At 49.6% G+C, this 22,685-nt stretch overlaps 1 protein-coding gene across 4 annotated transcripts in view; it reads right to left on the bottom strand.

Moving 5' to 3' along the window:
- Positions 1-22,685, bottom strand: part of MYO18B (myosin XVIIIB) — a 236,605-nt gene that overhangs the window by 69,008 nt on the left and 144,912 nt on the right. For all 4 annotated transcript variants that reach the window (XM_057525933.1, XM_057525934.1, XM_057525931.1 and 1 more), the window contains 2 exons: positions 16,393-16,545; positions 101-214 (listed from right to left, as the gene is read on the bottom strand). In XM_057525933.1, coding sequence (XP_057381916.1) covers positions 101-214; positions 16,393-16,545 — 267 coding nt within the window. The remainder of the gene's footprint in view (positions 1-100; positions 215-16,392; positions 16,546-22,685) is intronic.

Genomic DNA, 22,685 nt, shown 5'->3' with positions numbered 1-22,685 from the left:
AATGGATGTCTGTACCTCCAAGTACAGTACAATGAGTGCCCCGGTCCCTCCTCTAATGCTGCACACACAGTAGGCCCCCAGCCCCAGGAGGGACCGGTACCAGGCTCTTGCTGCGGGTCACGCTCTCCAGCTCGCTGTGCATGCTCTCCAGGTCGGCCGTCAGCGCCTTCTGGGTCTTCAAGGCATCCTCACACTTGGCTTCACTCTGCTGCAGCTGGACCAGGCAGGAGGGGGAGGGGAAAGGGAGAGAGGCCTTGTGACACTGTCTCCTGGAACGTCCCTCCCCTCCAGCCCAGCCCGGCCCCTCCCAGGCAGATGAGTACTTTACAGGCGACCCTCCCCTCTTCACGGGTGTTCATCAACCCACAGAGGGGGAAGCAGAGGTGTTTGCAGTAGGGGCAGCTGGGTTCTGAGCCCACTCAAAACTGAACTAGCACTGGCCCACGAACTAAAGCCAGGCGACCCCCAATTCAGTGCCAGGAGCGAGTCCCCAGTTCCGTTCAGCAGCTATTTGCTGCCGCCCACTCAGTGCCAGGCACGGGGCGTGCACAGAACAGTCAAGGTGGCCCCTGCCCTCCCATGGGGGAGACAGGCAGGGATAGGTAGTGACAGCCCCTCTGAGGGTACCAGGAAGGGGAGGGTATGGGGACCCTGGAACACAGGATGGGGGCTGGGAAGCCTTCCTGGAGGAGGTGTTCATAGTTCATTCGGTGGGGACTTGCCCAGTAGGCATTTTTAACCAGAGTTGTGAACCTCCTTTTAAATGGTAGGCAAAATATTCTGTGTGTGAGCATTTCCTGGTACATGACTTTCACTAGATTCTTGATGGTTAAGAGCCACTGACTCAAAGTTTCTCCTCCTCACCCTTTCTTTCTCTTCCTTCCATCCACATGTACACAGTAGGCCTCCTATCCTAGCAAAGTGGGGCCATGGAGATAGGTACAATGACCTGTGTGGCCCCACAAGACCGACATTTCCCCCGGGAGAGACCACAGTCATGCACAAACCCTAAGTTCGTTCTGCGATTGAGTTTCCCCCTGATTTCTGAACCCTAGAATCTCCAAGCAGAAAACCACCTTATAAATCACTGAAGGCAAACATTTGAGGTTCAGAGAGGGGTGGCGCCTTGTCTGAAGTCACAGAGCTACAAGGAGCAAAGACACCACTTGTATCGTCCAGACCAGCTCGCTTTCTCAACTGCCAGGCCACTGTCCCTCCAAAATTGTAAATGACATTAAGGCTGGTGCTAACAGATAGGGGAAAAAGAAAAGCCAACTAGACCCTTGCTGAAATGACATGCACACAATCTGATCCCCGAGGCCACCCAGTGAATGGGGCGCATTGATTTATGAAAGGAAAATGAGGGAGGCAGGGCAAAGGATGCCTCAAGGACAGCTGACCAAGGCGGGGCTCTGTGGGGAGAGTCCGCCTGGGACCGTTTTCATCTTCCAAACTGGGCAGAGAACATCTTCCTCAGAATGTCCAGGAGCTCACCCCAGATGCTAGAATAATAGTAATGACACAGGAGGTGGGGAACAGGCAGGCTGCCATTCGTTCCAATATCGCCCGTCAGCCCTCCTGGCAGATCTGGGAGGTGTGCACTACTAATACCTACATTATGCAGGCTGGGAAACCGAGGACCCAGCCTCCTCCCGCAGCTTCCGCACACGGCACCCTAATCCCAGCCCCACCCCACTGCCAGCAGCCTCAGCCCACAAAAGCCCCATCTTCAAGGCGCCAAGGAAAGCGTATTTCTGCAGCTCGGATCCGTGCTGGGCCAGGGAGGAGGGCTCGGTGGCCCGTTTCCCTCAGCGACTGGAAGGGATCAAGACACACTGAGAAAAATGATGTGGAGTAAGGGAGGTAAATGGCGTTGTTAGAGCATAATCGACAGAGGAAATGAGAAGTCAGGCGCAGTCTCATCTTCCCCGCAGGCGACTCCAGGGCCTCTGGGAAGGCCGGGGGCCGGGGGGCAGTGCTGGGGATGGAGGGCCGCCCAAAGCCAGCCCTGGATTCACGCATAAGTCAGAGGCCTTGCTAAGGAGAGGCATTTAAACTAAGACCTAAATGATGCAAAGGAGACAGCCAGGTAGAGCTTTAAGTGGAAAGGTGCCCTGAGTGGCGGCAACAGCAAGTGCAAAGGTCCTGAGGCAGGAACAGGAAGGAACTTGGTGCTGCAGAACAGAAAGACAGCCAGTGGAGCTGGCCAGCTACACAGAGAAGGCCAGGAGGAGGCGATGCTGAGGAAGTGGATGGGGATCACATCAGTGAGGCTTGTAAGCCAGGACGCAAAGCTTAGCTTTGTTTTTAGTCTGTAGGAGAACCACGGCTGCTCTCTGAGGACTGAGGAGGAGGGTGGCATGATCTCCCTCTGGCTGCTGTGGGGAGGAGGGGCTTCGGTGGACAAGAGTAGCAACAGGGCAGCCAGAGAGGATGCTGCTGTGGTCTTCCAGGAAGAGGGACGTGGAGGTGCTCCAGTCGGAGAGGAAGGAGAGGAAGTGGAGAGAAACGGAAGGGTCTGTGCAGGGTGGTGTGCAAGGAACAAAAGAAATGGGCAGGCAGGAGCAGATGGGCCAGCGTGGGAGAGGATGTCAGATAACTAGTAGTGGAAGGGAGGTGTCCGGCGGGGCCCTGCTGCCAGGCCAAGTTGCTCGGCCCAGGGCCAGGAGGCAGGCGAGAGCCATTGTGAGTAGCTTGACAGGGCAGAGCCGATAGACAACAGCAGTTCCCCTCTGCTGAGCCCCTCCTTCAGCTGAAGGAGGGTTTCATCAACATGATGCTGCTGGTTCTCCTCTGAGCCCCTGGAGAAAGAAGGCTCTATTTTTATCCCCATTTTACAGATGATATACCCAGACATGCTCCTTCCTTTCCCCAGTCTCCCTGGAGCAAGCAGGGAGAGGGAGGATTTATCCCCAGGCAGAAAGGAGCACAGAGGCAGCATGCAGGCAGTGGAGGGCCTGCTGGCATTAGTCCCAGCTCCCACCGGGCTGGAGAGAGGACTATCTTGGCCCTGATGGTTTGGGCATGAGTGGCCACACCGGCTACTGTTGCTTGGGGACCATTTCCAGGGCACTGGGCTCTAGCTGCCTTGCTTCACAACAGTGCCACCACACCTCTAGGAGAAAGGCGCCACCGTGAGGACCAACTGACCTCGGAGGAAACTGAGGCTCACTGAGGGGAAGCAACGTGCTCATAGGCACACGGCCGGCAGCAGAGGAGCCTGGTTGTTCCAACTCCAGAGCCCAAACCTTAACCACTGGACTCCGCTGCCCCTCATGGAAAGCCACGCTCTGGAAAGAGTAACATGGATTAAAATGAAGAGAGAGGGCTTCCCTGGTGGCACAGTGGTTGAGAATCTGCCTGCCAATGCAGGGGACACGGGTACGAGCCCTGGTCTGGGAAGATCCCACATGCCATGGAGCAACTAGGCCCATGAGCCACAATTACTGAGCCTGCGCGTCTGGAGCCTGTGCTCCGCAACAAGAGAGGCCGCGATAGTGAGAGGCCCACGCACCGCGATGAAGAGTGGCCCCTGCTCGCCGCAACTGGGGAAAGCCCTCGCACAGAAACGAAGACCCAACACAGCCATAGATAAATAAATACATAAATTAATTTAAAAAAAAAAAAAAAAAAATGAAGAGAGAATTCCAACTGCGGAGAAAACAGCCGAGTGGCTTGGTGCTACCATGGAAGCCACTCAAGCCGTGTCACGGTGACCTGAGCCAGGCGGGGACTGTAGAATGAGAGGTAGACACATCAGGAAGAATGGACAGAACCTGGAGTCTGAACCCACGTGGTGGCGCTGAGGAAACACGTCGTGACCGGAGCCTTCCAGGGATGTGCGAGTTCATCCCAAAGGGCAGAGGCAGGAAAGCACTACCCGTGTGGCATCTGCTAAGCGCCAGGTGCACCACGAGTGGGGCCAGAGCGTGGGCACTGGGGCCAGACCTGGGGGGTCTGCCTCTCGAGCCAGTCACTGAACTCACCACACCTCAGTTTCCTCATCTGTAGAGTGGGGACGGTCACATCCTACCACCCGTGCGGGATAAACCAGTGAAAACATGAGCGTGCTTAGCACAGCACCTGGCACTGAGAAAATGCCAAAAAAGCAACGGCGGATGTCGCTGTTGTTTGTCTCCTTCAGCCCTTAACAGCCTGAGAAGTGGGGACTTTTAACCCCGTTTTAGAGGTGAAAGTGCCAGAGGCCAAGTGAGCTGTCAAGGTCACGGGGCCAGGGGGAGGCAGGGCCTGGACCACAATCCCAGGGAGGGTTTTTAGGCTTTCTGGCCGACTGGGATGTATGCAGGGAGGGTGCCAATCCCAGAGGCACATAAGTCAAGCAGGCCCAGATTTTCGCTGGGCCTGGGGCTACTGCAGCAACACTAGGAATCCCCCAGCCCATGGCCTCCACCGGGCAGGCCCGGGGTTGCTGCTGGCGAGCCGTCTTAATGCCGAGCTTTAAAAATTTCTATTTATTACACTTCAGGGAGCAGGAAGAAATACAGGCCATCTCGGGCTGATTTTCCATTATGGTTGACGTGGCGTAAGAATAACTCACTGCACATTATTTCCATATCGGGGCTGTTTGACTGACGTTTTTATGAAGTCAGGCGGCAAATGGTGTCAGGGCTGAGATCAGCTCCCTCAGCGGTGCGATGCTGCCACCGCTGCTCTGACACTGTCCTCCCGGGAGGAGGTCCAGGGGGAGCAGTCAGAGCAGCCAGCTGACAAGCGAGTCCCCAGTAGGGGCTCTTGGGGTCCCACCTCCAGCCCTGGCAGCCAGCCTGGCTATGAGGATCCCACACCCCCCTTTCAGCTCCAAGTCACCATCCGGTCCCCATGGACAAGCCCTCCCAGGTTCCAAGCAGACCTCCACAGCATGGGGTGGGGAGCGCTGGGGGAGAAAAAGGCCCCCCGGGATTTCCATCCCTCTCCAGACCCAGCGTGGGGCGGGACCCACAATAGGCTCTCAATGACACAACTGATTTGATTTTCGCACAAGTTCACGTTTTTCTTTCCTTCCAAATCTTGTTTCTTGCAAAATCAATACAATAACTTGCAAAGTATGTGGGTACAAAGCACCAAAATGTCTTTAACAGCCAGAAACTCATCTCCCCCTCGCACACGTCCGGTCACGCTATCATTCACTCATTGGATCAGCCACCCTTCCCCAGGGGCTGCTGAAAGGCAGGGTGTCATTTCCTCCCCAGCCCCTGAGCCAGGAGCCCTCTACCAAATGGACACCTTTGTGCATGAACGAAGGGTGTCGAAGCTCTGGCCTGGGGACATGTGGTGAGGTCCTGACTCTTGGACCAGTGTGGGAGGACACTAAGGGTCCTCAAAGCCTGAGTTCTGGGGGGCAAGATGAGACGAGCGGCATCCAGGCTCGAAGCGCTGCAGCGGCCCAGGGGGCTGCCGTGCACATGGGTTAGGAGCCTGCGCTCTGACACGGTGCCAGGCGTGGCTCTGCCGTCACTCATTTAACCCTGACAACAACACGCGGAGCTAGGGTCAACGGCCATTCTTGTTGCTACTGTTGAGGAAACTGAGGGATAGAGGGGTGAGGTGACTTACCTAAGGTCACCCCGGTACTACGTGGCAGAGCTGGTATATGGAACTAGGCAGCCTGGCTGCCAGCCTGTTATGCTGTACTCCTGTAACAGCAGTGCCCACCACGCATGCTCCAAAGGGAAAATCCGGTGATGTGACTGCACACGCCTGCTCTCATTTCTTCTGACAGCAGCATCCTATCTTCTCTGCAAAGAATGTCCACCCCCCAAATGTCCATGATGGGGCCAACCCTCCTCCCTCAAGCCCAGAGAAGATGCATGCAACTCAGCCTAGCCAGGCAGAGCACCACCTCCTGCTGGCCACGGTAGTTGGTCGTGGGACAACAGCACGACGGACACCAGGATTTTGTCTGCGACTACGGACACAAGATTGGCTCTTTCTGATGCAGGATATAAGCTTGGAGTGTCTGGGGGCCCTCCTGCCACCAAGAAGGAAGAGATTGCCTAAGAATACAAGGTGACATCAAGGTCGTTGAGGCGAGAGACACCTTCTTGATGACATGGTTGGAGCACCTAGATCCAGCCAAGCCTGAAGGCAATCGCAGCCTCAGAACTTTTCAGATATTTTGGCCAATAACGTCCCTTTTTCTGCTGGAGCAAATTTGAGCTGGGTTGCTGTTACCCAGAACCCAGATACAGGATGAGTGAGCAAGTCAGAAGAGCTAATACATACACAGGGTCAGCCACAGAGTAAACAATCAGAACTGTGGTGAGAGTGTTTGCTGATGTTCTTCTGTCAAAAGTTGGATCAAAGTAGCTCCCTCCAAAACCCTGCGATAGAATAACAAACATCTATTTAACTATTCTGCGTAGCGATCCCTCCTCATAGGGGGATAAATAGTCCCCCTTCCGGACTGTTCAATGGGGAGAAGAAGGAGGGATGGATTTCTTCAGCACCAACCATATCAGGCACGGTATAGGCCTTGATGCTTATTATGACTGTAGCCTACAACAGCCCTGCAAGGGAGGAATCAGCCTGGGCAGGGGAGTGACTTGCCCAAGGTCAGAGTCAAGTCCATGAGACTCTAAACCCAGGCTGTTTCTGGGCCACCACCAGCCCCCTCTGCACACAGTCTTTCTCTATTGCTGAATTCATCTCAGGCGTTCTCTCCCCAGCACCCACCCCCTCTCATTCAGTGGGAGGGCGATTGAGATTCTCAGCACACAGACAGCAACTACAAACCGATGAATAGCATTACTTTCCTATGCAATGCCATCTGCCCACTTTAAATACCTGGGTAAAATGTTTGCTCTGGACTTATTAAGCTACGAGATGAGTTGGCTCGACACACGGAACGAGGTGGGGAAAGAGGGAAAATTCTGATATTTCAGCAGAGCGGTTAGAACCTGGATTTCTGGGTCTGATTGAACAACTCAGAAGATTTAAAAATACCACATCGCAAACGCCACGGGGAAGTGCTCTAAGAAATGGTGGCTTTGGCAGGCTCATCTCAACACATCCCAGGTCTTGACATCCCATCAGTGCACTTGGAAGAGTTAACCTTCAGTAGGAAGGCTTTCCCTGAAGGGAATCACCAATATCTCAAACTACAGACAGCCCTGATAGGGAACGAATTTAGTAAGTGCAACATATTAAAAATGTCAGGTCAGGTCCACCAATGGTCTGTCCAACTCAGAAGTCTGATGACAGTGGCCTCAAGGGAAAGTTCCTCAGACCATATGGTGGTTACTCTCTGTGTCCTTGATCTCCAACTATTTGGGCATATACTAAACATTCCATGATTTTCCTTACATTGTGCTGGACAACCATCGTCTATGGATGCACTGAAATGCTTTCTGAGGATTTACTGTTTCCATCATCTTCATCTTCAGAGTAATAATAATCATGATGAGTAGTGGAATAATAATAACTGCTCTCTGTGGATGCTGACCATGTGTTTGTTCATTTGCAACATGTACCGCGTCTGTGAAGTACACAGTTTCATCTTCACTTTATCGATGAGGAAACTGAGTCTCAGAGAGGTCAGTTAATTTGTCAAGGTCACACAGCTATTAAACGGTGACTGGAGCCAGGACACGAACTGAGGTCTCTTTTAAACGCACCGCTTTTCCTTGTAAGCCCTGTGGCATGTGCTTACCACCTGCTGAGTAAAGCAGGTCTCCTTTTACTTGTTTTAAGTCTGTTTCTTTGAGGGTTTAGGAGTCCTTTCTAATTTTGTGTCATAGGATCTAAGGACGGCACAGGTCCTACATGATTGAACAGACTTCAAGAATTTCCTTCCTGACTTCCCTCTGGTGACAATGGATTTGTAACTCACAGGTGCTCTCCAAAGAGAGAAAGAAAAAAAAAAAAAAACCAACACTTGGAAAAGCAGGATAAAATACTCAAAAAAGGTTCTCCCTGCCACCATCCTATTCACGCCCCCCCTTTTAAAATTATATTCCAGCTCTCCAGTGCTCCTCTAAATAATTAGTACAACGTCTGAGGGCCTCCACGTCTGTCTTCCCGCTGGACAGCGGGCTCTGGAGGGTCACTGGGTCTTGCTCACCTCTGGGGGCCCACACAGTAGCGACTCCACACCCACGTGCTGAGGAGGCAAGGCTGCGAGGTCAGCTCAGCGCATCACTGAGCCGGCCCCTGTCGGCGGGGCTGCCCACGTCTGCAGCCTGAGCTGCCCACCACCCCAGGCGGCTCGCAGGAGCCCCGAATGCCCCCTCGGGAGGCCACCCACTGCCTGGCCGCCCCGGGGTCCTCCCGAGCACAGATCTCTGACCCAGATGCCGGCAGGTGTCCAGAGAGAGGCTCCACGGTAAGGACAAGGGGCAGGGGCAGGACCCTGCCTGCAGGAGCAGATGAGCTGGATGGGGAGAGCAACCACAGACACGTTCAGCAAACCCCGGGGCCCCGAGCAGGTCCCCTTCTGTAAAGCTGGAAGGAAGTCTGTCCAGGTTACACGGGGGAAACCCAGTCAAGGCCCAGCTTCCGGGTGGGCAGGGCAGAGGGTGTTCTCATGAGACTTCCCTTTAATAAAAGGGTTCTTTTTGCACACACAAAAATACACACATACTTGAAAAGCACCAGGATAGACTAAATCTTCCTTCCTCACTTTACAAAAGAAAGCTCTGAAGCCGCCCACCCTCCCCGCCCGCTTGAGACAGCGCATACTGGGGAGGGGCTGGATGGCCTCCAGCGGTACACCCTGCGGAAATGCACACACACATGCCTCCCCCATGTGAGACAGCGTGGGGAAACATTCAGAGCAGCTCTATTCCTAACAGCCAAAATCTACATGACTTACTTGTCCATCAATAGCAAGGTGGCTAAATTGCGATACAGTCTCATAAACTAGCAAGGAGAATGACGCAGCTAAGACATATGGTAACATCAGCAGGTCTCGTCTATATCAGTGGAACAAAGAAAGCAAGACACAAGGAGAGAACAGGCGGAGGATGGGAATTCAGCCAAGGGGTAACAAGAGCGGATGAGTAACCGAGGAACAGCTTTTAAATGCGCATCTGGTTCACTGGCTTCTCCCCTAAACCTATGGGTACCTTTTGAGAACAGGCCTTACGGAGAGGCCAGAATTACTTAGGGCTTGAGGCACTGGCTCTGCGGTGACCAGCTCACCCTGTTTGCCTGGGACTTTTTTGGTTTCAAAATCAGAAGTCCTGTGTCCCGGGAACACGCTCAGGGCTCTAAAGGATGGTGTCACGAAACTGAGCACAGGCTGTTAACACATTCTGGGTTGGATCCTGAACAGGGAGAAAAATTGTTACAAAGAACATCAGTAGAACAACAGGCAAAATTTGAATAGTCAGCAGATAAGATCAGGGGTCAGCAAACTTCTCCTTCAAGGACAAGCTAGACAATATTTTAGGCCATGCAGGCCGAGAGGCAAAATTGAAGTATATATGCAGGTACTTATCTAACTGTAAACGTAGCCATTTGAAAACGAAAACCATTCTTAGCTCTCAGGCTGTAATAAGAAAAACAAAAACAAAACAACAATGAAAAAATAGGCAGCATGGGCTGGATTTGGCCTGTGAGCCATAGTTCACTAACCCCTAGATTAGAAAATAGTATTTTATCAATGTTAAAATTTCCGATTTTGATTAGGGTAAAGGGACCTCATGTCTGTAACTTGTTTTCAGATAATTCAGAGAACGTGATTTAGTGAGAAAATGATAAAGCAAATGTGGCAACACGTTAAAAAGTGAGGGCTCTAGGTGAAGGATCCAAAGGAGTCCTTTGAATTATTTTTGTAATTTTTTGGTAAGTTTGAAATTCTTTCAAAGCACATTATTTAAAATACATCCCAGTTGCTCCCCAAACTCTGTGACTTTGGGCAGGATTCTCATACGCTGCGCTTCCTCCCACATAAAGTGGGCCTAAGACCAGCTGCTTCCTCTGGAGACTCAGCCCACCCCGTGGGGCCCTATTCTCGCACAGAGCACTGCTGTGCGCAGACACGCTTCTGCACTCTGGCCCCAGAGAGGAGAGGCCGCTCTACTCATGGAGCTCACTACACTCAAGTGGGCTGGGGGGATAAAGTTCGGTCATGACCTCTAAGTGCTTGGCCCTGTGCCTGGCACGGTGTAAGCCACGGATGCTTGCCATCAATGTTCCCCTGGTTATGATTACCCTGGTGGGTGGCCGGGCTGCTCTCGGGGGCCTGGCACTCCGCAGCTAAATAGTACCAGGCCCTGTGGGAGAGATGCATAGACGGTGCTCCCCAAAGGCTGCAATGAAACCAGCCTTTTCCCGCCTCATTCATCACCGCCTTGGAAGTGTCAATATTTGTGGGGTGAACAGGCTCCTGATAACCATGTTTTTAACCAATTACAATTTGGACTTTATCTCCTCTGGCAGGAGGTTATGTTAATATTGAATCAATTCACTCCAACACAATCTTTCTTTAGAAAAGTCTCTTCAAATAAAACATCCAGGCCACCTGTTCTGTGGTTCCGGGCTGGAGAGAAGTGTTCCCTCAGTGCTCGCTCACACGCAAGACTCCTGTTGGGGTCGTCCTCCCAGAGCTTGCTGGTTACCTTCAACGTCTCATGGAAGCGCGGGTGACACCTGGTGACCACCATCCTGATTAAGGGCACCGGGGATCCTCAGTTGTCTGTGCACTAGCAGGGACCACTGGGGGTTCACTGTGTGTAAGATGCACCAGGCCTAACGGCCCACCTGAGGGACACTGAAGCCAAGCCGCAATCCCCCAGTGGAGGGGCTACAGGAGCACTGAAGCTTCCAGACGGGCTGGGAGAGCCCAGAGTGGGCAGCAGGCCAACAGGAGGCACACTGGTGGTTTGGGGTGGTGGTTATCATACTGCCAGGGGTTGAAGTCAGACTCGGGGGGTTCCAGTCCCACCTCAATCTCTTCTGACCTTTCTGTGACTCAAGCAAAGAGGTAACTGTGACAGAATGATCTGGACTGTCCTGGGGGAAGCCCAGGAGCTCATGAGAGAAAGGAGCTGGGCCCCTCGCCCAGACCCTGGAGGTCAGAGATGGCTCCCAGAGATGAGGCCCAAACCCAAGTCCGGAGGATGACTAGATGCCCATCAGGCAAAGAGGTTTCAGTGGGAGAAGCGAGTGTCCGGCAGAAGGCATGGCTTGGTGTGGGGACCCCAAGACGGTCTAAGCTGCTGGTCAGAGGTGACGGGAAGGTAGGAGCTGGACTGTGCATCTTTAAAGGTCACGTTGAGGCACGCGGACTATACTCTGAGGGCCATGGGGAGCCACTGATGGATCCTGAATGCAAAGAACCAAGATTGTATTTATATTTTAAAAATGTCTCTCCAAAGATCAGGGGGCAGAAAGATTGCTCGGACAAGACCGAGGCCAGCAGACTTGAGAGAATTCCAAATGAGAGATGCAGGTGGTGTGTGATAAGAGGGGAGAAGCGAGGAGGGGCTGGATTCCAGAGCTCTTTAGGGGGCACAGTGTCTGAGACTCAGCAACAGCTCTGTCCTCAGCAGGAAGGGGGGAACGCGGCCCCCTGGCATGAATTAAGTAAACAACTAAAGAGCTCAGTGCAAACTCTTCTCCATTTAACAAAACAAAACAAAAATAGCAAATAACATAGTTCCTTTCGGGAGGAGGCAAAGGTCAAGGCATGAATCAAATTTAAACAAAAAGCCGCCACTGCCTGGGAGCAGACATCACCTTTCACTTTCTCCTTGGAGCCAGGTGCCGGCATCTGCTGCTCACAGATGTTATTTATGCACAGCGATTATCTCAATGATATATCTTGGTTGTTGGAACTGCTTCTGTCTCCAGATTAGTTTGTTTCCAGTGGAAGCATTCCACGGGAATTAATTAGTAATTGCTCCTGAAGAACAGGTGTCATTAGACCCACCCCACACATGGCCTCGTCTACCTGTCCAAGAGGTCTTGTGCAATCCTGGGCCCAGGATCCAAAGTCTTCCACCAGCTGACGCCAGGGGGTGGGACGCAGGGGCCAGTGGGCAGCTCTACATTTAAAACTCATTGTCTTGTAGTTTTCAATTTAGAGAATTCCTTTGAATACAGGGTCTAGGGTTCTTTATACTAGCCCAATAGCTGGGAATATCAGGCTCTTTTTTTTTTAGGTTAAGAAAAAGGAGCCTCTGAAAGGCGGGGTGACTTGCTCAGAATCGTACAACTAATTAAGTAGCAGAGGCAGGATCTGAACTCACAAGGTGTGTGTCTTTCCTCCGGGAGTCTTCCATGTTTTACCCCAGGGTCTTTAGCCTCAGGTGTTGGCTGAGACAGAGCCAAGTCTCCCAACGGAGGGAAACTGGGCAGAAAGAGCCAAATAATTTTCTCGGGACTCTAGATGGTAGGGCAACGGGCAGAGGGGAATGCCTGCCCACCTGGGAAGAAGGCAGGGGCTCTGGGAGATGCTCTGCCTAGGGGAACCCTCCCATGCCTCTGGTTGAGCCCGGCATGCCACACATCACTGCTTCAGTTGGGCCTAGAATCCTGCCGTTGTTTTTACAAGCACTTCTGACCGTGCCCTTCCCCGCTCTGTAGCTCTCTACAGCTCCCTATCACCTTTGGGATAAAACCCAAACTCCTTAGTTGGGCTCACTAATCCGTTCACGAGCTGACTCCAGCCTTGATGACTGACGTTACCCTCTCTGCTCTTCCCCGGGGAACGCTGCACACCAGCAACACTAGGCCAAGCGGAACACGCTCCCTGTCTCCTCCCGCCCCCGCCCCTGGTGCTCCCTCCTACAATGCCCATGTGCATCTTACCCAGCCAGCCATTCGTTCCCACCTTTAAGGAGACAGCTGAAGCCACCAGCTCCTCTCCCACAGCTAAATCAAGGGCATCCTCTTCAGCTAAACCCCAACATTCCGCCAGGAAAATTCAACACCCCGCTGGCTACAGTCTGCTCCTAGGTCGGCCTCTCGCCTAGACTGGGAGCCCCTCTCGGGAAGGGCTCTTCCTTATCCCCGCAGCCTGGCCTCGAATTCGTCCAGAGTGGACACCTTATCGGGATCTGCTGAACACACACAGTTCACTAACAGGTGCTTTCAAACGCATTCCCTCATCTTTGCCCTCAGAGAGAAAACCTTTCTCTAGGTTACCCGGCACCATGGTTAGCGAGCCATAGAGGCTGCAGAGGGTGTTCAGGCTTCTCAAGCCTTCGTGGGCTAGACCTCATTGGCCCCCACCCCCACAAGCACCTGGGACACGAGGCGATGACGATGCTCCGCTTCAGGAGAGGGGCTCACGGAGGTCCTGTCACAGGCGAAGGTCACAACATTAGCAAGTGCGGGATCCAGTTCTCCTGACTCAATATTTAATGAATTGTAAAACTGGTTGAACTAGGCTCTGTCACACTAATATAACCTCACCATCAGTTTTCTCATCTGCAAAATGGGCCTATGCCAGGGACCTTGAAAGGGAGTTTTGAGGGGTAAACAAGGCCCATGATTCCCAAATGGTGGTCCTAAGACCAGCATTGGAATCCCCTCATGTGACTGTTGAAAATGTAGATCCTGGGGCTTCCCTGGTGGTGCAGTGGTTAAGAATTCGCCTGCCGATGCAGGGAACACAGGTTCGAGGCCTGGTCCGGGAAGATCCCACATGCTGTGGAGCAACTAAGCCCGTGTGCTACAGCTACTGAGCCTGTGCTCTAGAGCCTGCAAGCCACAACTACGGAGCCCACGTGCCACAACTGCTGAAACCCACGCTCCGCAACAAGAGAAGCCACTGCAACGAGAAGCCTGTGCACTGCAACGAAGAGTAGCCCCTGCTTGCCACAACTAGAGAAAGCCCGCGCGCAGCCATGAAGACCCAACGCGGCCAAAAATAAAATAATTAATTTAAAAAAAAATGTAGATCCTGGGTCTCAATGGGAAGAAAAAAGGAGGAGGGGGGCCTGTAAATCTGTGATTTTTAAACGGTACTTAAGTTATCGGATGTGCAGCCAAGTTTGGGGACCCCGAAATTCCAAGGAAAAGCCTGATACATAGTAGGTGGTTGAAAAATGTTAACATCATGGGTACAGAACTGTCGGCGCTGGCGGCATTAAGACATACGCTGCTGTGTGCCATTGGGTAAATTACTCAACCTCTCAGAGCCTGTTTCCTTATTAGTAAAATGGGTCAAAAATAGAAATAGCCACCTCCTAGGGTTCTGGTGAGGATGATCTAAGTAATGCACTTCTTGTTGCCACCCCGACCATCTACCAGTCCCGTCAGCTCCAAACCAGCCCCCACTTTGCCTCCTCTCACCATCCCCACAACCATTTAACCCAGGAGACCCTTTCCTCCAGCCTAGAGGGGTACTCTAGCCTCCTAACGGCATGCACTCATCCCTCCTCAATCCCTTCCCCACACAGAGGAGTGATCCTCTGAATCCGATTATGTCACGCTCTGCTCAGAACGTCCCAACGGCTTCTCATCACCCCTGGAATAAAATCCAAACCTCCCAGACCCCGCACGTTCTGGTCTCTGCCTGCTTCTCCTTCTCCCAGGGGAGTTTAGCTGAGCACCCAAGCTAAACGAGACCCCTTGCAATTCCCTATTCCCTTTATTATTTATAATAACCCCACTTATTTCCTTTACTACCTGAATTAAGGTGTGGGATACTTCTGTTTATGTGTATCATTGTTTGCTTGTCCTCTTTTCCAGCAGACATCAGTTTCAAAGGGAGAAGACCATGCCTGTCTTACTAACCGTAATATACTTAGATCTAGCACATCGCCTGACACTCAGTAGATGCAGCATAAATAGTGAATGAAGGAATGAATGGAATAGTCCAGCACTGAAGACACAGCCGGCAGCAAAGTTAGCTCCCTCTCCCTTCCCCCCTCCCGTCTGCTCTCCCTGCCTCTGTCCCTGGAGGCTTCAGGTAAAGGACAAATACCGTACACGGGAGAGGAGAGACAGCAATGCCCAATGTCATCGCTACTTTATTTGATTAGCTCTGACTCTGGCATCCGGGACACGTGTGCTGGGAGCCAAAGCAACTGTACCCTGACCTCTGGTCCACATGATCCCATCCTTATAACAATTTCCATGACAACAGCAACAGAAAGCCAAGGCTGTGAATTCTCTTTGATAGGAGCCGGATGCAGAGATGGGGAAGAAGGACTTTCAGAAGAATGAAGCTCTTTGATTCAGCTCAAGGCGCCTTCACTAAATACCACTATTTTCCAAGAACACACATTTTAACCCTGCAGAGGGAGACTTCTCATGAATAATAAAAAAAGAAAAAAGAAAAGAGGAAAAAACAAAACCACTGTGGTTCCTTTTCAAGAACATTCACCTACGGAGAGAGGGGGACTTGGACGGCGTCAGGAATATTTTGATGGAAGACAGGCAGAATACAGGGCCTCCTGCCAAGGGGGCCGCATGAACCCAAGATGCCTGAGTGGTGGCTGAGTGCTCAGACATCCTGACTGCCTGACGGAGGAGGCTCAGGGTCCTCCACCCACCTGGTCGGTCAGACAGACAGGAAGACGCAGGGTGAAGCAAAAGAGCCCCCAGATTCTGCACTTAGAATCATGAGCCCTGGATTTGAATCCCAACCCTGCCACCTACCTGCTGTGTTACCTTGGGTGCATTGCTTCCCACCTGTGGACAGAACTTTCCCATCTGTTAAATGCGCACAATATCATTTGCCCTCCCCCAGGGGTACCACGAGGATTGAGGGAGGGGACACATTCAAGCACAAGTGATTCTAATGTTCTGACATGGCCATGAAGACAAATGAGTGACCAACTGTCCTGGTGCCCCTGGGGCTGAGGGCTTGCCCGGGACACGGGACTTTTAGCACTAAACCAGGACAGTCTGAGCCCATCATGTCTCCTGAGGTGCTCAGCTCCCTCCTGGCCTCACCTCTCGTCCGCCTCCCGTTCTTCTCTGAGGCAGCCAGGGAAGGTGGGGCCTGAAGACCTGGGTTTGAATCCCGACTCTGCCACCCTCTAGCTGCAGGACTCCGCGTGAGCCACTGCTCTTGTGATGGAGATACTGACCCTCACGTAGGGTCTGCATTATCAGCACTGTCTGTTTCACATCCAGCCCCGCTGGTCACCACGCATGCACGCGTGCACACAGGCACGCGTGCGTGCTGCACTCAGCCATCCTGCCCCAGGGCCCTGATCTGCCCAAGGACTCAAACTCACTCTGCCTCAGCCCTAAAGAAGGGAACAGGACTCCTAAGTCATTTATAAACCCCCTTCCTCATCTACCATATCCATGTGACCCATCCAGCCCCGCAGTGCCCTCCACCTCCCCGCAGGTCTGTGAAAGTCAGACATCAGGGCTGTGGCCACGCCCGTCTGGGTGGTAGAACCATTCTCCCCCCGCTGGCCGCAGCATCCTCCCCGTGGGGTTCTGAGAGGACCCCGTGACACCCACCTGGCTTTGCACTTTCTCCAGCTCCTCCTTGCTGACCGACGTCTTGCTGTCCTCCATGGTCCCCAGCAGGAGCTGCACGTCTGACAATAGCGCGTGAGTCCTTCTGAGGTCCCTCCGAAGACGCTTCTCCACATCAAAGTCCCGATGGCCGATCTGGAAGCCAAGGGAAGGCTCGTGAGCTAAGATGGCAAAGTAGTGGCCAGGGTCCAAGTTCTCTGGAACCTGGAACATCGTGCCTCCACCACTCACACTGTGTGACCTTGGACAAGACCTTTCTCCTCCCCAAGCCTAAGCCTCCTCATCGGCAAAACAAGAATGGCAGCATTATCTTCAATAAAGGAGGCAAGAATATACAGTGGAGGAGACAGCCTCTTCAATAAGTGGTGCTGGGAAAACTGGACAGGTACATGTAAAAGTATGAAATTAGAACACTCCCTAACACCATACACAAAAATAAACTCAAAATGGATTAAAGACCTAAATGTAAGGCCAGACACTATCAAACTCTTAGAGGAAAACATAGGCAGAACACTCTGTGACATAAATCACAGCAAGATCCTTTTTGACCCACCTCCTAGAGTAATGGAAATAAAAAGAAAAATAAACAAATGGGACCTAATGAAACTTAAAAGCTTTTGCACAGCAAAGGAAACCATAAACAAGACCAAGAGACAACCCTCAGAATGGGAGAAAATATTTGCAAATGAAGCAACTGACAAAGGATTAATCTCCAAAATTTATAAGCAGCTCATGCAGCTCAATATCAAAAAAACAAACAACCCAATCCAAAAATGGGCAGAAGACCTAAACAGACATTTCTCCGAAGAAGATATACAGATTGCCAACAAACACATGAAAGAATGCTCAACATCATTAATCATTAGAGAAATGCAAATCAAAACTACAATGAGATATCATCTCACACCGGTCAGAATGGCCATCATCAAAAAATCTAGAAACAATAAATGCTGGAGACGGTGTGGAGAAAAGGGAACCCTCTTGCACTGTTGGTGGGAATGTAAATTGATACAGCCACTATGGAGAACAGTATGGAGGTACCTTAAAAAACTAAAAATAGAACTACCATACGACCCAGCAATCCCACTACTGGGCATATACCCTGAGAAAACCAGAATTCAAAAAGAGTCATGTACCACAATGTTCACTGCAGCACTATTTACAATAGCCAGGACATGGAAGTAACCTAAGTGTCCATCAACAGATGAATGGATAAAGAAGATGTGGCACATGTATACAATGGAATAGTACTCAGCCATAAAAAGAAATGAAATTGAGTTATCTGTAGTGAGGTGGATGGACCTAGAGTCTGTCATACAGAGTGAAGTAAATCAGAAAGAGAAAAACAAATACCATATGCTAACACATATATATGGAATCTAAGAAAAAAAAAAAAAAGGTCATTAAGAACCTAGGGGCAAGACGGGAATAAAGACACAGACCTACCAGAGAATGGACTTGAGGATATGGGGAGGGGGAAGGGTAAGCTGGGACAAGGTGAGAGAGTGGCATGGACATATATACACTACCAAACGTAAAATAGCTAGCTAGTGGGAAGCAGCCGCAGAGCACAGGGAGATCAGCTTGGTGCTTTGTGACCACCTAGAGGGGTGCGATAGGGAGGGTGGGAGGGAGGGAGATGCAAGAGGGAAGAGATATGGGGACATATGTATATGTATAACTGATTCACTTTGTTATAAAGCAGATACTAACACACCATTGTAAAGCAATTATACTCCAATAAAGATGTTAAAAAAAAAAAAAAAAGAATGGCAGCAACCACACAGGGGTGCTGTGGAAATTAAACAGGTGTTTAGCCCACAGCATGACTCATAGTAAAGGCACAACAAATCTGAGCTGCTGTCATGACTGTTATCACAGCCTGTAAGGATCCAAAGTTATTCTGTCTCATAATGTGTACCATAGCCATCACCTTGCAAGAGCTTACATGTCAGGCGAGGCCCTCTGCTGACAGAAGTCAGGACAGCAGTTACCCTGGAGGGGCAGTGACTGGGTAATACAGGAAGTGGGGTTGTTTGTGGTGTTAATCTGGGTGACGGCTTTAAGAGCTGATGCAAATTCAATGAGCAGTACAGGTGGGATAAGGTGTGCTTCCCTGCATGTATGTTACACATCAGTAAATGGTATTAGAAATACTTGTGCTGCTTTTGAAGGTCTAAATCAAGCTTTTCTGTCCCTTGAGCGGGTCTCTTTTGCTCATATAAAGACAGGCTATTTTCTGCAGAGGGACCTTGCCCAGAGGTGAGCACATTCCCCCCCCAGGATCCTGTCCTCCAAGACAGTAGTCACGTGGCTCCTGAAGAAGCCGCAGCCTGGACTTGGCACGGGGAGGGCGAATTAGATTCGTTAACAACTCCCAGTGGCCAACAGTACAGGCCGAGACAAACCAAGGGAGGTGCAGAATCAGGTAGGGGCCCCATGAAACCCTGACAGCCCATGGTCTCCCCTAGAAACAGAACACCTACTTCAAAAGCATTGGGGTTAATGTCTCTGAAAGAAACTAACAGCCCCTTTCTCTGCAGGAGACCAGAGGAAGGAACAGGGCACCACTGGTCAGATGGGGAGTTTTCAAGAAAATGGGGTGCAGGTGTGTCATCCACGGAACCCAGTTTCTACACCCCTGGACATCTGTGCCTCCACACCAAGTGCAACCAATTCCTGGATGCTCAGAATGCCCCGGAATATTCTAGAAAGAACTTGGGATTTAGAATGAGGTGGCCCAGGCTTGAAACCCTGGCTCGCCACTTGCTGGCAGTGGGACTGAGGCTGAGTCATGCCACCTCTCAGAGCCTGAGTTTCCTCATCTACAAAGGAAGAGGTAAAAAAAAAAAAAAAAAAAAAAAAAAAATCCCTATCCTCCATGTTGAGATAAGACAAGGATCAGATGTGATAATGGATCGAAAAGCACTTTGTACGCTGTCAAATGCTTCACAAATATAAAAGATTATGAGTACTGTCTGATGACCTGGAATGTATTCCTCTAGACTTTGTGTTATTTTTCTACCGCCAGTTCTGAATTCTTTGAAAAATGAGTTGGTTCTTAGAATATAGCCTCTTAGTTCTCAGATTTATTGCTTTGTTAAGTTTAAAATGCTGAGGTGTGTGTATTTATATTTATATATATATATACCTCCTCCTGAGCTGAGGAGCTGAGGACTGGGCATGGTGCCAGGCCCTTTGTCACATATTACTGCATTTCACTCCTGTGATAGTCTCTTTAAAGTGACATTATTATTATTGCCTTTATTAAAATAGTAATAGCTTACACTTCGGGCTTGCTAAGCGTCAGACACTGTCCTAAACGCTTTATGGGTATGAACACATGGAGTCCGCATGGTGAATCTATGGGGTGTGAAGTATTATGATTCCCATTTTATGGATGATGAAACTGAGGCTTACAAAAGTGGAGCAGTTTGCCCAAGATCACACAGCTAATCATAAGTGGCAGAGTTAGGATACGAACCCAACTTTTCTGACTGCAAAGAGGTAATTTTAGTAAAATATACAAGAAAAGAGGTTATGTTTTGCTCTTTAATTTAAAAAAAAAAAAAAAAAAAAAGGGTGTTATGAAGGCACAGAGGAGCATCCCAGCCAAGGCTGGGATGGGACTAGACACAGTCTCAAGTAAGCAGGAGCTAGTTAGGTGAGGTGCAGGAAGGGGCACAGCTGAGAAACCATCTTGAATATGCGGTTCTGGGTGATTAGCATGAGGGTATAAAACACAGGGATGGGGAAGGTCACAGAATGAGAGAAGTTCCCTGGGGCCAGCTCACGTCTTGTGAGCTGTGTGGAGCTCTTCAGCATGTACTGTCATAGGGAAATGGAGGCACAAGCGATAAAACAGAGAGGGTAAGTGATCAGCCCAAGGCCACACTGCTCCTAAGTGGCTACCCAGGGACTGGAACCCAGGCAGCTCAGTATTAGAATTCAAGTCTCTAACCACTGCACCAGAGTGCCTGGTGAAATCTGAGCCGGGACTTATTAACTCGAGAGCCCAGATTCTTTGCCATGATTACACTCAAGCAGCATGCTTTTGCACCTTCCTCATTTTTGTATCTGCTCTTGCTCTGCACACATCCTAAAGTGCCTTTAATTCTCCTGTGGGGCAGCTCAGCATCAGGGACATTCAGGATGACCCCGTTCTTGCTGCCAGAAAGGCTCTGAAAACGCTGGCACCACCTCCTCTCCAGAGGGATCACTGCAAACAAATTCACAACAAAACCTCAGACCAAGTCATCCTCCCCTTCAGAATAAATTGCTAGGCAAGAGGAGGGGGGGAAAAACACCCCAAAACTCATTAGGTTAATGGGAAATAAATGTCATTCTGCAAGTTTACATTTTGCAGCACGAAGATTCAAATTTAGATAAAGCTGGTGAATAATTAACCAATAAAACTAAATGATGTTTAGTGTTGTTGTGGGAAACTCTGTTCCAACCTGGATTGTTTCACCATTCATCATTAAGGGTAAATTGTTTGGGGCAGTTGTTCAATGTCTTTCATCAAAGAACTCTCTAAGCACTTTTAACAAATGGTCTAAAAATGTTATTAGGGGTAATCAAGCCACTTTACAGATGGGGAAATTGAGGCTTAGAGAGAGAATGTATGTAGCTGAAGGTTGCACAGCAAATTAATGGCAGATCTGGATTGCCTGATAACATTAGGAAAGAAGATGGCCCAGAAAAGGATAATTCTAGTTAACTAAACCTTAATCACTTTTGAAGCAGCATGGTGTTAGATTTAATTAAAAAATACAGGTTTTCAAATAATATATTGATAAACCTCACTTCGAATTCAGGTAGGCCACTAACAACCTATATGATCTTGGGCAATGTGCTTTACCTTCTGAGCCTCACTTGTTTCATTTATATGAAGGAACTGATAGTATCTAACAGAACAAAAGAGATCATAGAAGACATTATCAATCTACCCCAAAGGAGGAAAGGAATAAAGGAAGAAGCAAAGAAAGGGGGCAATAAACCAACAAAATTAAACACAAAAGAAGAGAAATAATTTCAAATGTATCAGTCATTATATAAAAGCAAATGAATTAAATTCTCCAATGAAAAGTTAGAGACTAAAATATTGCATTAAAAAGTATCCATCTGTTTAAGGGACACACACACAAAGAAAGGTTAAAAACAAAGAGATAAAAAAGGTCTTGCGGGCAAACTAAAAGAAATCACACAAAATAAAATAAGGCAAAAATAATTCACAGAGAAAAAAGGGACACCATACAACAATTAGAAGAACAATGTACAATGTGCCAAGGAAATAAAACAATAACAAACTTAAATGCACCTAAAAATATAACCTCAAAATATATAAAGAGAAAACTATAACACAATTATAAGCAAAGTATATCCCCATGTACCACTATAATTAATAGAAGTATAGAAAAATATTCTACTTATAAGAGCCACGGAAACGACAAGATTCCTAGAAGTAAATCTAACAGAAAAGCTCAAGACTTATATGGAAAAAAATAATAAAATATACAATAAAATAAATATTATTTTTTATTATTATAAGGTATTAATTTACAATAAAAAATATATTTATGAAAGCCATAGATATATGAAGAAACATAGCATGCTCATGACCGCAATACTTCAATATTAAAAAAATATGTCACTTGTTCCCAACTAACTTACAAACCAATGCATTTGAAAATCCCCACCAGGCTTTGTTATGGAATCTCAAAAAGAAGATTAAAGGATCGCAAATAGATAAGACAATTTTAGAGATGAGAAAGATAAGCTGTTTACAAGTTATCAAACCCAGCCATTAAGACCACATGGTGCAGGAACTGAAGAATAAACCAATTAAACAGAATGGGTAGCCCCAAAACACAGCCATACATATATGGAAATTGTAGAAAAAATTACTCACGAAATAAAACAAAGGTGGTCTATATCGGGAAAATATAGATTCCTACCTCACACATACCAAAATAAAATCTAGGTGGGACTTCCCTGGTGGCACAGTGGTTGGGGGTCCGCCTGCCAGTGCAGGGTACACGGGTTCGAGCCCTGGTCCGGGAAGATCCCACATGCTGCAGAGCAACTAAGCCCGTGCGCCACAACTACTGAGCCTGCGCTCTAGAGCCCGCGAGCCACAACTACTGAGCCCGCGTGCCTGGAGTCCATGCTCCGCAACAAGAGAAGCCACCACAATGAGAAGCCCGCGCACAGCAATGAAAAGTAGCCCCCGCTCGCCGCAGCTAGTGAAAGCCTGCGCGCAGCAACGAAGACCC

Source organism: Balaenoptera acutorostrata, chromosome 13, assembly GCF_949987535.1.
Source record: "Balaenoptera acutorostrata chromosome 13, mBalAcu1.1, whole genome shotgun sequence".
Classification (NCBI taxonomy): domain Eukaryota; kingdom Metazoa; phylum Chordata; class Mammalia; order Artiodactyla; family Balaenopteridae; genus Balaenoptera; species Balaenoptera acutorostrata.
Note: the sequence above shows the minus strand (reverse complement) of the source record. Positions and strands in the feature narration are given on the sequence as shown.